General features: G+C 41.2%; 1 protein-coding gene across 4 annotated transcripts in view; it reads left to right on the top strand.

Annotated features, from left to right (window-relative positions):
- veph1 (ventricular zone expressed PH domain-containing 1) overlaps positions 1-14,781 on the top strand; it is a 285,636-nt gene that overhangs the window by 153,366 nt on the left and 117,489 nt on the right. For all 4 annotated transcript variants that reach the window (XM_060923054.1, XM_060923053.1, XM_060923052.1 and 1 more), the window contains one exon: positions 12,080-12,300. In XM_060923054.1, coding sequence (XP_060779037.1) covers positions 12,080-12,300 — 221 coding nt within the window. The remainder of the gene's footprint in view (positions 1-12,079; positions 12,301-14,781) is intronic.

Raw genomic sequence — 14,781 nt, 5'->3', positions numbered from 1 at the left:
ACACCGTGGTGTGCTGGAGGGGCAACACATCCAAGAAGGACACATCCAGGCTGGACAAACTGATCAGGCAGGCCGGCTCTGTGGTCGGCATGAAGCTGGACTCTCTGGTGATGGAGGCAGAGAAGAGGACTATGGACAAACTACTGAGCATCATGGATGATGCCAGTCACCCTCTGCACACCGTCATCAACAACCAGAGGAGCCTGTTCAGTGACAGAATGCTCCTTCCCAAGTGCAGGACGAACAGACTTAAAACTCCTTTGTCCCTCACGCCATCAGACTGTACAACTCCTTTCTGGGGGGGAGGAGGGGTAACAGGAGGACAGAGGACGGGAAGGAGCAGTAGCCTAGCCTGACAATATACAATACTGGACAATGTGCAATATAATGTGCAATATAATGTTCAATACCTCTCCTGCTGCCCCCCCTTTTTTCTTCCTCCCTCTTCCCCATATCTTATTCTTTTTAATACTTAATTTAACTTAATTTATCTATAAGGTTTTTTTTTCCCTCTCTATTTTCTATTCTCTATTTATCCTGTAATGATGCTGCTGGAATCTTAATTTCCCTGAGGGAACCCTCCCAAAGGGATCAATAAAGTTTAATCTAATCTAATCTAAAAGTATCATAAGCAGAAGGAAGTGGTTATGGATCGGCCACACTTTACAAAAGCCAAAGGAAAGCATCACCAAACAGAACCCATCACCTTGGACGATCAAGGTATACATAGAGAAGAGAGATGGAAGCAGAGATGGTGTCAGAGGCCTACAACCTGAAAAGACTAGAAAAGATGACCTGAAATCATGTTCAGTGGAAGCTAATTGTTGACGGCCTATGCTCCACCATGGGGTAGAAGGGCGATGATGATGATGCTAGTATGCTCAGGGTATTCGTATTTCCAATGCATAGTATGTTGTATGTCATGCTAAACCCCAATGCTTTGTTATGATGCATGTCACCCCTCTGGTTCTGGAATGGCAACATGCTATGTAAAAACACATATGGGCGTGGCTTTGTTTAGTTCATTGTAAACAACCAAAGCAGCATCTTCTTAACAGCAAAATAGCAGGATTTCTGAGTAAAAGGGGCTTATATATTTATATTTATTATGCTACATGTGGGGGCAGCACGGTGGTGTAGTGGTTAGCGCTGTCACCTCACAGCAAGAAGGTCCGGGTTCGAGCCCCGTGGCCAGCGAGGGCCTTTCTGTGCGGAGTTTGCATGTTCTCCCCGTGTCTGCGTGGGTTTCCCCCGGGTGCTCCGGTTTCCCCCACAGTCCAAAGACATACAGGTGAGGTTAACTGGCAACTCTAAATTGACCGTAGGTGTGAGTGTGAATGGTTGTCTGTGTCTATGTGTCAGCCCTGCGATGACCTGGTGACTTGTCCAGGGTGTACCCCACCTTTCGCCCATAGTCAGCTGGGATAGGCTCCAGCTTGCCTGCGACCCTGTAGAACAGGATAAAGCGGCTAGAGATAATGAGATGAGATGAGATGCTACATGTGAGGGGTGTACACTGGGTACCCTTGCTGTCAAACAGCTCAAGGGTACTTGCTACCTGGTTCTGAGCTCAGTTTCCAGTCTGTGTAGGACTTCTGATTGGAAAGTTGAGAGTTTGAATCCTAGTACTGCCAAGCTGTCACTGTTGGGTTCTTGAGCAAGACCCTTAACTCATATCTTCTTTGCTTTTGGATAAAAGTGTCAGCCAAATGATTAAAAGGTCATCTTTCCTCCAGGTTCTCTGGTTTCTAGTAGGTGGGTTGGTTATGCTAAATTGCCCCAAGAGTGTGAATGATACCTTGTCATGGACTGGAATTCCCTTTCAGGGTGTATTCCAGTGTGTGCTCAAAGACAGGCTCCAGCTCCATCATGACCATGGCCATGATGATAAAGTGCTTACTGAAAATGAATGAATGTTGCATGTTGACTTGTAAGACATCTTGCATATACAGTACATCTTATGACTTCCAATACCCCCTCATCTGGGATTTCCTTTCCCAACTAGCTTTTTAACCAAATTCCTATACTTGACTCAATTGGTAACCATTTTTATCCAAAACAACTTACAATTAAGAGAGGATACAGTTCAAGTAATTAAGGGTTTAGCGCCTCGATCATTGGCTGATTATTGGCAGTCCTCAGATTTCAATCTTCCAATCTTCTGGTCTTCGAAACATACAAACCCTTAGCCATTAAGCTATGACTGCTCTTGTCCAGGACATAGTACCAGGGATGTAGTACCTCAGATTTGTTTTTAATAATTAACCTTTTTTTTTTTTTGCTATTGTTCAGATGACATTAGTTCTATACTACAGTATTTAATAATGACCTTGAGCCAAATCCTTGAGCTGTTTTCCAGGGGTGAAAGTTAAAAGTTGGACAGTTGTTAGCCATCTGGAAAAAAAATATGATTGCCCACTCCATCACGCAAATCAAATGTAAGATGGTTCAGCTCACACTGATTTCATAGACATCTGTACTTCTCCGCAGACACAAAGCTTTCCCTCAGTCACCATGAGAGTCCTTTAAATGGCTCCACACAGACAGAGACCAGCTCATGTTCCTACATGTGCAGATGTGCATCTTGCAACCCCCTCAGCAGTCTCATTTTCAACAGTGCCCAGGGCTCCCACGTGGAGTATCAACACAGCAAATGACTCGCGCAGACTGTTCCACACCGGTATTCATTTGGCATTAGCCACACTAATGGTTTCTCTCTGAACTGTAACTACCCTGACAAGTTGCCCAAACATTATGACACATTCTCTCCAAACTGCTGTTAAAAACGCCACATTGAGAAGCAGGTGCAGCTGTTAGGAAGAGCTGCTTGATCTTCAGCCATGCATGAGGGGACATTATTTACTGTGAGGTCTTAATAGGCAGTGAACACTTTCTGGTTACAGTCGGGCTGCATTGGTATTTGTTTATTAAACCACAGCACCGGTGAATGGTTGATTCGAACTAATGTTCTACAACTCCAAATCAGAAAAAGCTGGGACGGCATGTTGACGTTGAAACTGAAATTAAAACTGAAAGCAATGATTCGTAAATAATCTTTGACTTGTGTTGGACTCAAAACAATACAACAGCACATTATTTGATGTTTTACCTCTTTTTTTGTCAAAATTAACACATTTCAGTTTTGATTCTTGCAAATCATTTCAAAAAAAGTTGAGACTGTTGCATTTACCACTTTATAACATTCCCATTCCTTTTCACAACACTTAAAATATGTTTATGGGCTGAAAACACCAAGTAATGAAGTGTTTCAGGTGTTATTTTGTCCCATTTGTCCTGCAAACAGGTCTTAAGGTGTGCAACAGTACGGAGTTGTCGTCGTTATATTTTTTTGTTTCAAAATTCTCCACACATTCTCTATTGGGGACAGAGGGGACAGACACCCTCTTCTTCCACAGCCACACCTTTGTAATGTGTGCAGAATGTGGTTTTGCATTGTCTTGCTGATATCTCCCTGGAAAAGATGTCGTCTTGAAGGCAGCATATGTTGCTCCAAGATCTCAGTGTACTTTTCTGCATTAATGCTCCATCACAGACATGTAAGGTACCTTTGACACAACCACTGACACCCTTCCATACCATGACACACCCTGGCTTTTGCACTTGTTCCTGGTAACAGTCTGGATGGTCCTTTTCATCTTTGGTCTACAGCACACGGCGTCCATTCCTTCCAAAAAAAAGACCTGGAATACTGATTCATCTCACCACAGTACACGTTTCCACTGTATAATGGTCCATCCCAGATGCCTCTGAGCCCAGAGAAGTCGACAGCACTTCTGGACATAATTAAAATAAGGCCTCCTTTTTGTACAGTAAAGTTTTAAATGGTGTTTGTGGATGTAACTCTGTACTGTAGCTTGATAAAGGCTTTCCAAAGTAATCCCGAGCCCATGTGGTTCTATCAGCTATAGATGAATGACGGTTCTTGATGCAGTGCTGTCTGAAGGATTGGAGATCATGGGTGTTCAGATTAGGCTTGAGCCCTTTGCCCTGTACACACCAAAATTCCTCCTGATTCCTTGAATCATTTAATGATACTGTATTATGCACCATAGAGGGTGAAATATCTAAATCCCTTCCTATCTTTCTTTGAGGAACACTGTTTTTAAGCATTTCAGTAATTTTCTCATGCATTTGTTGACAAACTGGAGATCCTCGGTCCATCTTTGCTCCTCAAAGACTAGTCCTTTCCTGGATACTGATTTTTTTTACCAAATCATGATTACAGTCACCTGTTTCAAATCACATCATTATTTCATTGTTTTACCTTATTACTTGCCTTACATTTCCTCAGTCCCAACTTTTTTTTGAATGTCTTACAGGCCTGAAACACAGGAATGGATGGATATTAACAAATGAAATTCAGTTGACCAACACACCATGAAATACCTTGGCTTCATTCTGTCTGCAATGAAATACAAGTCAAAGTACATTTAGAAATCACTGCTTTATTTTTTTTTTATTTATATTTTTCATACCGTCCCAACCTTTTCTGATTTGGGGTTATGCTGTATAACAGCACGGCTCAGATGTTAGTTTCGGATGCAAAATTTCTATTAATGTGTTTGTTCTAATTAGTTATGGTTTCTCCAGTAATAACTTACACAGGGACTTGTATGGTGGATGCTCCACATTTAAGAAAAAAGTAATTGCTGATATTGGTAGCATCGCTGTTCTTCTGTAGAACAAGTACTAAGCACAAGTGCATTGGGAGTAGTTTGCAGAGAAAGTAGTGATGAGACATGAACAACATGTACAGTACTACCTTGCTGCCCGGTACACACCAGTTACTTTGGGTGCTTTCACACATGCAACATTGAGTCATTTTAAATGGAACCCTGGTGTATTTTCCACATCGTTGTGGTTCTTCAGGCAGGTGAGATCACAAAACAAAACAAAGATTGTTGGATCTGAGAGCATCTGCGCAAGGTGGTTTGGATGCGCAATGAGAAAGTGATTCGACTCGACTGCAGGAAGTGAATCAAATACATTGTGTTTTTGGATGCAGTATTCTTGTTTTTTGTGTGTGAGCTGCTAAACTGAGCCAAATGTGTTCTGGAGATTCAGATTGATGAAGAAAAGAGAAAATAAGTAACAATTGATGATGCACAAAATCTTTTAAAGTAATTAGTTAGTATATAATTATTGAATCATTTATTTGCTCATCTGGCCGACAGGCGATAAGCTTATCCCATTATGTGTTGTCCATTGTCCGTCCGTTGTCCGTCCATCGTCCGTTCACATTTCATGAAAATCGCTTCTTCTCTCTCAATTCTTCACTGATTTTTATTCTTTTTGGCAGGAAGATAGGTCTGCCTGGGATGCATATAGCTTCGCATAATTGCAATTAATAATGAAGATATAAAGTAATTAATCCCTAATGAACAGTTTCCACACAAATTGCTTCTTCTCTATCAATTCTTCACCGATTTTGATTCTTTCTGGCATGAAGATAGGGGTACCTAGGGTGCATATACAACCCCGATTCCAAAAATGTTGAGACAAAGTACAAATTGTAAATAAAAATGGAATGCAATAATTTATAAATCTCAAAAACTGATATTGTATTCACAATAGAACATAGACAACATATCAAATGTCGAAAGTGAGACATTTTGAAATTTCATGCCAAATACTGGCTTATTTGAAATTTCATGACAGCAACACATCTCAAAAAAGTTGGGACAGGGGCAATAAGAGGCTGGAAAAGTTAAAGGTACAAAAAAGGAACAGCTGGAGGACCAAATTGCAACTCATTAGGTCAATTGGCAATAGGTCATTAACATGACTGGGTATAAAAAGAGCATCTTGGAGTGGCAGTGGCTCTCAGAAGTAAAGATGGGAAGAGGATCACCAATCCCCCTAATTCTGCACCGACAAATAGTGGAGCAATATCAGAAAGGAGTTTGACAGTGTAAAATTGCAAAGAGTTTGAACATATCATCATCTACAGTGCATAATATCATCAAAAGATTCAGAGAATCTGGAAGAATCTCTGTGCGTAAGGGTCAAGGCCGGAAAACCATACTGGGTGCCCGTGATCTTCGGGCCTTTAGACGGCACTGCATGACATACAGGCATGCTTCTGTATTGGAAATCACAAAATGGGCTCAGGAATATTTCCAGAGAACATTATCTATGAACACAATTCACCGTGCCATCCACTGTTGCCAGCTAAACGTCTATGGTTCAAAGAAGAAGCCGTATCTAAACATGATCCAGAAGCGCAGACGTCTTCTCTGGGCCAAGGCTCATTTAAAATGGACTGTGGCAAAGTGGAAAATTGTTCTGTGGTCAGACGAATCAAAATTTGAAGTTCTTTATGGAAATCAGGGACGCCGTGTCATTCAGACTAAAGAGGAGAAGGACGACCCAAGTTGTTATCAGCGCTCAGTTCAGAAGCCTGCATCTCTGATGGTATGGGGTTGCATTAGTGCATGTGGCATGGGCAGCTTATACATCTGGAAAGACACCATCAATGCCGAAAGGTATATCCAGGTTCTAGAGCAACATATGCTCCCATCCAGACGACGTCTCTTTCAGGGAAGACCTTGCATTTTCCAACATGACAATGCCAAACCACATACTGCATCAATTACAGCATCATGGCTGTGTAGAAGAAGGGTCCGGGTACTGAACTGGCCAGCCTGCAGTCCAGATCTTTCACCCATAGAAAACATTTGGCGCATCATAAAACGGAAGATACGACAAAAAAGACCTAAGACAGTTGAGCAACTAGAATCCTACATTAGACAAGAATGGGTTAACATTCCTATCCCTAAACTTGAGCAACTTGTCTCCTCAGTCCCCAGACGTTTACAGACTGTTGTAAAGAGAAAAGGGGATGTCTCACAGTGGGAAACATGGCCTTGTCCCTACTTTTTTGAGATGTGTTGTTGTCATGAAATTTAAAATTGCCTCATTTTTCTCTTTAAATGATACATTTTCTCAGTTTAAACATTTGATATGTCATCTATGTTCTATTCTGAATAAAATATGGAATTTTGAAACTTCCACATCATTGCATTCCGTTTTTATTTACAATTTGTACTTTGTCCCAACTTTTTTGTAATCGGGGTTGTAACTTCTACCCAGATTTGCTTAATTACAGTTATTAATGAAGTTATGGACTAATTAAGCCTTAATGCCTTAAGCAGTTCAACAAAAATCACTTCTTCTCAGTCAATTCCTCAGCATTTTGGATTCTTTAAGGCAAATAGGTCAGTATTCCTAGGGTGTATAGCTTCTATACATAGCTTGTATTTTGTGTATATAGCTTGCAACATTTATTGCACAAATTAGCCCATTTTAGATCGTTCCTTCTGGCCTAGACGGGGCCCGAGTGAGCTACGCCGTCATTGAGGGTCTCGTTTAGCTTCACGTCAGTTTATGTATGAGGGTACTTCAAAAAGTTCTTGGTCTCACCCGGAAACAAGGGGCATAACTCCCATTTTGGGGATTAACTGTATACTATGAAGCCTTATATCACTATCCACAAAAACTCAAATGAAAGAAGGAATCAAAGAAAAAAAGAGAGGAAAGCTTCAAGCAGGCGTGCTGTTGCTCCAGGACAATGCGCCCATCCACGCAGCACAGGTGGCAGGGGCAATGGCAGAAGCAGCCAGATGTGGCTTTAAACTGTTGCCCCATGCACCTTTTTCATCCAACCTGGCACGGTCTGATGTCTATCTTTTTTCCCCAAACTGAAATCACACTCACATGGTCATCATTTTCAGAGTGATGATGAAGTCATCCATGCTGTTGAGGAGGATCTGGAGGCTCAAGATGTGACCTTCTTCTGCAAAGAGATAGTGAAGCTTGAACATCAGTGGACCAAGTGCATTGAAGTTAAAGGAGACTATGGTGAAAAATAATGCAAGAGCAATCTTTCTCCAAGATCTTCTGGAAGTACCCTCGTACATTTGGCTCTGATTCAAATTCACCAGAGCCAAATGGACTCATAGGTGTGAAAGCATCCATAAGCATCCTTTTCCTACAAGATGAATATGTTAGTCGATGAGCCGTTGCACCATGTTCACGCTGGTAATGAGGGAAAAAACTGAAATAACAAAGTGTCCAAGGACTCTCAAAAAGTTGCAGTTGTCATGCAGCTCTAATGATTGTTATGAAATGATTTGGTTTGATAAAGATCCTTCTGTCAGGCTCAGTGGGGAGGTAAGTGGAGATTTGAATCCAGCATTATTGAATCAGCACGTCTCCGGAGCCGAGCTGATGTCCAGTTTAAACACTACCAGATGTTTACATGTGTTGTCAATTCCCTAGATTCCTGGAAAGCTGCAACACATTTACTGTGTCACCTTAAACCATGATTATACTCGATTGCTCTTTTTTATTCTCTTTTCTGTTTGATTCCATATCTGTTATTAATAAGGTTGTGATGAAGCTGCCAAAGTTGATTCCAGTTTTTGTAAAAGGAAATTATTTCTTACTAAAGTTCTCAGGAATCCTCACAGACAAAAGGTGATTGGATTTCCAGTTGCGTTGGCTCGATGCCAGAAACCAAAGTCACACAAATGCGCTTTCGCTTGACATTGCAGACGAGTGAGTGAACTGCGTTATAAATAATCCAAATCTACAGCAGCTTGCACTGATTAAATAAGTAAACACTGCTGGTGCAAAGTGCCTTGTAAATTCCTGGAAAATGATTATCAACAATCATAGCAGATTAACAATCAGATTCGCAGGGGCAGCAATTCTTCTCCTGATAGTTTACTGTTTACTACAGGTTATGATCTGTGTTGCACCACGGGATTTTTCTACCAGATGCTCTGTTTAGGTGGCACGGTGATGTAGTGGTTAGCGCTGTCGCCTCACAGCAAGAAGGTCCGGGTTCGAGCCCCGTGGCCGGCGAGGGCCTTTCTGTGCGGAGTTTGCATGTTCTCCCCGTGTCCGCGTGGGTTTCCTCCGGGTACTCCGGTTTCCCCCACAGTCCAAAGACATGCAGGTTAGGTTAACTGGTGACTCTAAATTGACCGTAGGTGTGAATGTGAGTGTGAATGGTTGTCTGTGTCTATGTGTCAGCCCTGTGATGACCTGGCGACTTGTCCAGGGTGTACCCCGCCTTTCACCCATAGTCAGCTGGGATAGGCTCCAGCTTGCCTGCGACCCTGTAGAACAGGATAAAGCAGCTAGAGATAATGAGATGAGATGAGATGCTCTGTTTACAGAATGTGGAGAAACGGCGTTAAAAAGTGCACAATATTTTGCACCATGTTCGCTGATTGATCCAGTAACAATCAATGAATAATCACCTCAATAGCGCTCCTATGGGATACATTTACCACTTTTTACATCATTCACGACTGAGACAAGTATCGATCTTCCTTCTGCCATAAAAATCAACAAATGACATTTTGGTTTGTAGTGAAAATGCGTCGATCACGTGAGCACAGTTTTCACGCAACATTCGCTTGGTGGAGCTAATAGTCCATCACGTGTTTTCTTGACCTTCTGAGCAGTGTTTTGTGGTTTCAACAAATCTGGGAAAATTGCCAGTAATCTACAGTTGAGACTGGCTCCTGATGGATTCACAAGGTGTCGTCAGTGCCAGGGACCATTCTGGGTTGCGTGCGCATGAGTTCATATCAGATTTATGGCAACTTCTCCTCAGTCCAATCTCACTTTGGTTTGTATTTCCTGCATACAGAGGTTTGGTAGTTTAATTCAGCAGGTAGAACTCAAAATCCATTATCTGAGCATCTGGTATGAAAATCTGGTGGACTGATACATATATAAAGAATGCAAACATTTGTCCATTTTATTGTTTTGACTCCTTTTATAAACCAGCAATATGAACAGAAGTGTTTCATTTAGTAATAAAAGACGTCATAATTTGTATGTTTACTTTATACGTTTTTAATCGTACATTTTCACTTTTCTTTCTTTTCTCTCTTGACGTCTCTTGAATAAGACAAGAAAAGGCATTTTACGTTGCGAAAAAAAATCCTGGCAAAGTGTAAACCACTCTGTCCTGAAGATGTTGGAAAACTTAGTCACAGCTTCACCTCTGACCCTGGAGACTCCTTCCATAAAAGTTTCCTCACAGGAATTTTCACCATATGAACAATAATATATCAGAACAAGTATATTGATATAAAGCTGCATGACTGTCCAAGCTGCCGTTATACAACCCCGATTCCAAAAAAGTTGGGACAAAGTACAAATTGTAAATAAAAACGGAATGCAATAATTAATAATGAAGATATAAAGTAATTAATCCCTAATGAACAGTTTCCACACAAATTGCTTCTTCTCTATCAATTCTTCACCGATTTTGATTATTTCTGGCATGAAGATAGGGGTACCTAGGGTGCATATACAACCCCGATTCCAAAAATGTTGAGACAAAGTACAAATTGTAAATAAAAATGGAATGCAATAATTTACAAATCTCAAAAACTGATATTGTATTCACAATAGAACATAGACAATATATCAAATGTCGAAAGTGAGACATTTAGAAATTTCATGCCAAATATTGGCTCATTTGAAATTTCATGACAGCAACACATCTCAAAAAAGTTGGGACAGGGGCAATAAGAGGCTGGAAAAGTTAAAGGTACAAAAAAGGAACAGCTGGAGGACCAAATTGCAACTCATTAGGTCAATTGGCAATAGGTCATTAACATGACTGGGTATAAAAAGAGCATCTTGGAGTGGCAGTGGCTCTCAGAAGTAAAGCTGGGAAGAGGATCACCAATCCCCCTAATTCTGCACCGACAAATAGTGGAGCAATATCAGAAAGGAGTTCGACAGTGTAAAATTGCGAAGAGTTTGAACATATCATCATCTACAGTGCATAATATCATCAAAAGATTCAGAGAATCTGGAAGAATCTCTGTGCGTAAGGGTCAAGGCCGGAAAACCATACTGGGTGCCCGTGATCTTCGGGCCCTTAGACGGCACTGCATCACATACAGGCATGCTTCTGTATTGGAAATCACAAAATGGGCTCAGGAATATTCCTAGAGAACATTATCTGTGAACACAATTCACCGTGCCATCCGCCGTTGCCAGCTAAAACTCTATAGTTCAAAGAAGAAGCCATATCTAAACATGATCCAGAAGCACAGACATCTTCTCTGGGCCAAGGCTCATTTAAAATGGACTGTGGCAAAGTGGAAAACTGTTCTGTGGTCAGACGAATCAAAATTTGAAGTTCTTTATGGAAATCAGGGACGCAGTGTCATTCGGACTAAAGAGGAGAAGGACGACCCAAGTTGTTATCAGCGCTCAGTTCAGAAGCCTGCATCTCTGATGGTATGGGGTTGCATTAGTGCGTGTGGCATGGGCAGCTTACACATCTGGAAAGACACCATCAATGCCGAAAGGTATATCCAGGTTCTAGAGCAACATATGCTCCCATCCAGACGACGTCTCTTTCAGGGAAGACCTTGCATTTTCCAACATGACAATGCCAAACCACATACTGCATCAATTACAGCATCATGGCTGTGTAGAAGAAGGGTCCGGGTACTGAACTGGCCAGCCTGCAGTCCAGATCTTTCACCCATAGAAAACATTTGGCGCATCATAAAACGGAAGATACGACAAAAAAGACCTAAGACAGTTGAGCAACTAGAATCCTACATTAGACAAGAATGGGTTAACATTCCTATCCCTAAACTTGAGCAACTTGTCTCCTCAGTCCCCAGACGTTTACAGACTGTTGTAAAGAGAAAAGGGGATGTCTCACAGTGGGAAACATGGCCTTGTCCCTACTTTTTTGAGATGTGTTGTTGTCATGAAATTTAAAATCGCCTCATTTTTCTCTTTAAATGATACATTTTCTCAGTTTAAACATTTGATATGTCATCTATGTTCTATTCTGAATAAAATATGGAATTTTGAAACTTCCACATCATTGCATTCTGTTTTTATTTACAATTTGCACTTTGTCCCAACTTTTTTGGAATTGAGGTTGTAGAAAACCAATGAACACCACACCTTCTGACCAATTTATCCTGTCGTATAATCTTTTTTGTTTTTTTGACTACACTGGAATTAAGAATGAATGCCATTTTTCTAATATGTGCATTAGGACCAGGCCCGGGAGGTTCTACAGTACCTGGTGTCTCTGTTGGCGTGTATGGATCACAGTGTCCATCACACAGTGCTGCTGGAGATCCACAGCCTGACTGAGCGCTACACCTCCATCATAGGCGGAGGTGCCAAAGACATCTACCGCATGAGCAACAGCTTCAGCGCTATCGCCCGAATGCTGGGACGCAGGCTACAGGCTGATACTTTAACACCACGCAGGTACCGTACTCCTATTACAATACTGCACTAGTGAGGACCTTCCACTGATGCCATTATTAAAGCAGATAAGAAATGCTAGACTACACTGAAACTTTTTGAAGGTCTCAGTCTCATCTCGGAATCAACCACTGTCTTGGCCTCACATATCGAGGACTTGTAATTGTTTTCAAGACCGGTCAATCAAGACCACAACTGTAGGGATTTCACTAAATTGCCTGTGCATTGTCTGATTTATTTGTTAACATTGTTACTGTGATTGGATGTAAAACCTCCTGCTTCAAATGCAACCAATAACATGACTCATTGCTTATTTGAAATGTTTGTTACTGTTAACGGCTGTCACCCCCCCCCCCCCCCCCCCCACACACACACACACACACACACGCATTGGTCTGGTCCTGGTCTTGACTCAGTCTCACCCTGCCTCGGTCTTGGTCTTGACTTGATTTCAAACCCTCAAAGTCTTGCTCTTGTCTTGGTCTCAATATACTCTGGTCTTGGTTATGACTTGGTCTTGGTTTAGGTGGTCTTGATTACAACACTAGTGTGTATAAATAAACTTTGTTTTTCTTTTAATAAGAATAATTTAAACCCTAGGGGGAGCATGGTGGTGTAGTGGTTAGCATTGTTGCCTCACAGCAAGAAGGTCCAGGTTCAAGCCCAGCGGCCAGCGACGGCCTTTCTGTGCGGAGTTTGCATGTTCTCCCCGTGTCCGCGTGGGTTTCCTCCGGGTGCTCCGGTTTCCCCCACAGTCCAAAGACATGCAGATTAGGTTAACTGGTGACTCTAAGTTGACCGTAGTTGTGAATGTGAGTGTGAATGGTTGTCTGTGTCTATGTGTCAGCCCTGTGATGACCTGGCGACTTGTCCAGGGTGTACCCCGCCTTTCGCCCGTAGTCAGCTGGGATAGGCTCCAGCTTGCCTGCGACCCTGTTGAGCAGGATAAGCGGCTACAGATAATGGATGGATGGATGAATTTAAAACCAAAGCCCTCGGTAACCAGAAGAATATCAAATGAAAACTGACATTATTATTATTATTATTATTATTATTATTATTATTATTATTACCTCCACCAGCTGTGTTGGAGCAGGTTATGTTTTCGCCTCAGTTTGTTTGTTCCCAACGTAACTCAAACTAGTGAAGGGATTTTGATGAAATTTGGTGGAAAGGTGAGCCATGGGCCAAGCAACATTTGATTAGATTTTGATGAAAATCTGGATATGTTTGTGGATCCAGGATGTTTTTTGTTTGCCTGTTGCCAACATAACTCAAAAAGTAGTGAACAGATTTGGATTAAATTTGGTGGACAGCTTTAGTGTTATCCTAGGATCAAGTGATTTGATTTTGATGGTGAAAAGATGTGGCTTGGCGGAGGTACAGTATGCACTCTACTGACTTTTGTTATCATTAATTTGTGCTAGAAGCGCTGGCTCAAATTGTTACTCTCACGCAGGTTTTTCTACTTTATTATTATTATTATTATTATTATTATTATTGTTATGTTTTTAGGATGCTATTTCTCCCTCAGTTTTCAACCAATCATCACCAAATTTCTCATGAAGAATACTTCTGGGCTGAATTACGTTGCTATGACTTTTGGTACTGATCTGGATCACCGAACTGGAATTATCCATGCAAAACTTTTTTAATCATTTATAACTGTCAATTTTCATGATTTTTTCAATCAGTTTTTTTTATTTTGTTCAGCAAAATGACCTTCCCCTTGACCTTCAGTTGATGAAGGTCAGCTAGTGCAAATTACTGTGACTTTAGTCACAGTCTCTATCTTTGATATTATTGTGAAATAATTTGTGTGTTTGTTTGTTTGTTTGTTTGTAATAGCATGACTGTTCGGCCACACTCTCACACAAATCCCTAACTCTGTAGACTTGTTTTTCTTTATTTTCCCATCTCTTCTTCAGACTCTCTCTCTCTCTCTCTCTCTCTCGCTCTCTTATTTTCTCAGTTTTACATCTGTTTGCTTTCACTCAATGCTCAGAATCAAAAGGAAGTAATTATGAAATTATAGAAATGACCCATTAGTGTCCCAAACCACATTGCTGGTTTTGTTACACTCTTAGAGCCGCTGTGTCCAGTCTTCCTGCTTGGATGTTTTCCTTTCATTCAGGTCTCAGAATAGTGAAAGCACTTCAACTCCTGACTCTCACATTATTATTGGCACAACATAGAATAGATTCCTTAAAATTTGAACTTTGGTATCAAATTCCCTAAATAGACCAGGTTGAGAGCTTCTTGGATGAAACATCTTTAAGAAAAAAAGTTAATCTCATGGGGAAACGTGGTTGTGGGGGGTTTTTTTGGGTTTTTTTTTTTGGTAGATGATGATGGACAGAAGGATAAAGAAAGTGAACAAATAGACTCGTGATGGAGGAAAGATAGGAGTCATGTTTATGGCATGCTCCATCATTCTGACTGCTGGAATCTCTCCCTCATGGCCTTGTTGGTTTTTCATGTTGC

Source organism: Neoarius graeffei, chromosome 6 (assembly GCF_027579695.1).
Source record: "Neoarius graeffei isolate fNeoGra1 chromosome 6, fNeoGra1.pri, whole genome shotgun sequence".
Lineage (NCBI taxonomy): Eukaryota > Metazoa > Chordata > Actinopteri > Siluriformes > Ariidae > Neoarius > Neoarius graeffei.
This window is presented reverse-complemented; position numbering and strand designations above follow the sequence as displayed.